This window comes from Zophobas morio, unplaced genomic scaffold, assembly GCF_036711695.1.
Source record: "Zophobas morio isolate AGI-343-1 ecotype UQ-CSIRO unplaced genomic scaffold, CSIRO_AGI_Zmor_V1 ptg000026l, whole genome shotgun sequence".
Taxonomy (NCBI): domain Eukaryota; kingdom Metazoa; phylum Arthropoda; class Insecta; order Coleoptera; family Tenebrionidae; genus Zophobas; species Zophobas morio.
The window spans coordinates 11404417-11407155 of NW_026972131.1; the positions used below are offsets into that span (position 1 = coordinate 11404417).

Genomic DNA, 2739 nt, shown 5'->3' on the forward strand with positions numbered 1-2739 from the left:
AAGAAATAACCTTTATGATACTAATTTTCTTATTCGATAACGGAGACTCCTGAAATTTGGTGTAGTTACTAATTTCAACCTTCTGAATACGAATCCGAGTTCAGAATTTCTCTTCAGAGCTCCCTGATTTTTAATTTTTTTTTTATATTACTAATTTTGGAAAAATGACATAGGAAAAATATTTTCAGTGAAATATCTCGCCGAACAAATAACTTTTATGGTACTAATTTTCTTATTCCATAATGGAGACTCCTGAAATTTCTTGTACTTTCTAATTTTAACCTTCTGAATACGAATCCGAGTTTGTAATTCTCTTAAGAAGCTTCCTAATTTTTTTCATTTTTTTCTTATTAATTTTGGAAAAATGACATCGCCTGGTTTATCCGTCTCTCAAGCGAGGACGGCTAAGTTATCAAGGCTAGAAATCACTTACATGAATCAAAAAGTTTCCAGAAATCGAATGGTATAAACCAGAAATCTGATACTTGAACCGTTTTGAAATGATGAGCTCATAAACAGAAAAAATATTTTCAGTGAAATAACTCGCCTAACAAATGACATTTGTGGTATTAATTTTCTAATTACATAACGGAGTTTCCTGAAATTTTTTGTACTTAGTAATTTCAACCTTCTGAATACGAATTCGAGTTCAGAAGTTCCCTAAGGAGCTTCCTGATTTTTTTTACACTAATTTTGACAAAATGACATCGTCTGCTTTATCGGTCGTTCAAGCTTGTTTCAATATACTCGGAATTTTTTTTTTTATTTGAATCTTTTGAATAGTAATCTGAGTTTTGTATTTTCATGCTCCTGTGATTTCATGGACTGGATAAAATGAACAGGAAAGATATGGATAGTTTTTTCATTACAAGTTTAATGTCAAAACCACGAGTTATTTGTTTTCAGTTAAAATTTAACTGTTAATGTTTCTCAGCATATTTGACTTCTCTTGTAAATAAATGAATAAATAAATAAATAAAAAACGTAACTACTGTAAATCCCCAACAGTTTTAATAATGCATCAACTGCTAGTATCACTACAAAAATCCCTTAATTATCGTTAAAAAAATTACATAAATTTCATTAAGAAAATATTTGTATGATAATACTCGACTGTCACACTCCACATACAAGAACTAAAAAAAAAATCAATTACAGTATATGAATTGAATTATTTTATTTATGTGTTATGGAGCTTTTAGTACAAAGATTCTGTAGCATTGGTGGAACGTGGCTTCTTGATTTTGTCCAGATTTTTCACGACAATATCATGTAGGGCACAATATCGGTTTCTTATTTCACACATTACCAGCCACAAACTGAGATATTCCTTTTCGTCAAGCTCTTGCACAGCTCTCCTGTAGTCTTCTATATGAGGATACTTAGCAACTTTCGAAATTACTTTAGCCCGTGAAATAAAGTATCGAGAAATTTGGTCAAAAAAGGCCGCCGCTTCCGACTCCACCGACTGCACCTCGGCCAGCGTGTCCTCCTGAATGGAAACGCCGAAGTTGTTGCCGTCTTCGATTTTCGGAATCATGAACGATATCCACATTTTCATCTGAAAAAAAAAAACGATTATTTCGGATTTAGACGCTACTTGACTAAGCTCACGGTGTTGGAATCTTCTACGAGCTTTCGAATGTGAGGTTTAACGGCTTCAACGAGTTCCACTAAATGTTTATTAGTCGGCACTGACCCGCTTGGCAGGATCATCACCTTCGTTCCATCTTGGGATATGCTATTGTCATATTTGGCCTTCTTTGCAGGAGGTAAGTCAGTGTGGCTGTTGAGCACGATGGGGTCAGGAATCGGGATGTTCAAGTCTTGGTGGACATCAGCAAATCGTCTGTTTTTAAACTGTGGAGTTTCTAGAAGGGCGTTCAACTTAACTATGGTCGCTGGGAATCCTTTGAGAAGTAACTCTTCGGCCTCTTTTTTCAAACTGTCTTTGTATTCTAGTACCTGGAAAAACGGTTAGGGTGAGTGATGGTTGACAGGCTGTCAGACCTCTTGGTAATGTGGTTCGTTTTCCCAACCCTCAATAGTGCTGTGTGAAGATGGCATTATTTTACGGGAATTTTGTGAGTTTTGTCAAATGATTCTGGGAAGGAAAGGTTGACAGGAAAACATGCTGAGTGTAAAACTACCACTACCTTGGAAGAAAACGTACTTTTGGATTGCTTCCCATACTCACTTTTTTAGCATCTGCCATAATATTATAGTAAGGAATATTTTACTGGGGTAAGTAAGATTGGAAATAAGTTTTAAATTCTTCACTCTTTACAACTTAACCTAAATGTTACTGTAATGGCCAACCAAAGAAAGGACGAGAACGGGGATAACACCAGGACGTGATCGCCTAATGCGTCACTCTCAAACACAACGAAAACACACAAACTAAGTGAGTCACACGGAATTTTAGGAAAAACGCAAAAACCGAACGAAGGATAATTGGGAGAGCAGAACTTGGCAGATGCAATTTTTTTTGAAATTTTTTACAATAAATAATACAATTTTTTATGTGCGAATTTTTAGGTTGGCAGCATTGAGTCACATGTTCGAATGGCGGCAGTGAATTGTGTGTTGCGTGTCCTACGAAAAGTAAAAAGTTTGAATTTGTGGTGTGAAAACAACAACATTGCAACAATCATTAATTATTTTTAATTATGGAGACATTAACCTTGAATTTTGGGGGTTTTTGTCGAGTTTTGGGTTATGGGTACAAATTCAGCCGCA

General features: G+C 35.3%; 1 protein-coding gene across 3 annotated transcripts; it reads right to left on the reverse strand.

Annotated features, from left to right (window-relative positions):
• Positions 1-1162: 1162 nt before the first annotated feature.
• LOC135136490 (proteasome activator complex subunit 3) lies at positions 1163-2440 on the reverse strand. Of its 3 annotated transcripts, none has more exons than XM_064065786.1 (3): positions 2174-2440; positions 1615-1965; positions 1163-1561 (listed from the first exon to the last, which is right to left on the reverse strand). In XM_064065786.1, the coding sequence occupies exons 1-3, from the start codon at positions 2213-2215 to the stop codon at positions 1199-1201; spliced, it is 756 nt and encodes a 251-aa protein (XP_063921856.1). In that variant the 5' UTR covers positions 2216-2440; the 3' UTR covers positions 1163-1198. The 3 variants fall into 3 exon arrangements, with proteins under 3 accessions (XP_063921856.1, XP_063921857.1, XP_063921858.1); XM_064065787.1 differs by having other exon boundaries at positions 2198-2336; XM_064065788.1 differs by lacking the exon at positions 2174-2440 and adding an exon at positions 2011-2106.
• Between the last annotated feature and the right edge of the window lie 299 nt (positions 2441-2739).

Coding starts and splice junctions, on each gene's coding strand:
- LOC135136490 (XM_064065788.1), bottom strand. CDS start 2,067: ATGCCATCTTCACACAGCACTATTGAGGGTTGGGAAAACGAACCACAT. Junction 1,966..2,010: donor ACGAACCACATTACCAAGAG/GTCTGACAGCCT, acceptor CCGTTTTTCCAG/GTACTAGAATACAAAGACAG. Junction 1,562..1,614: donor TCGTAGAAGATTCCAACACC/GTGAGCTTAGTC, acceptor TTTTTTTTTCAG/ATGAAAATGTGGATATCGTT.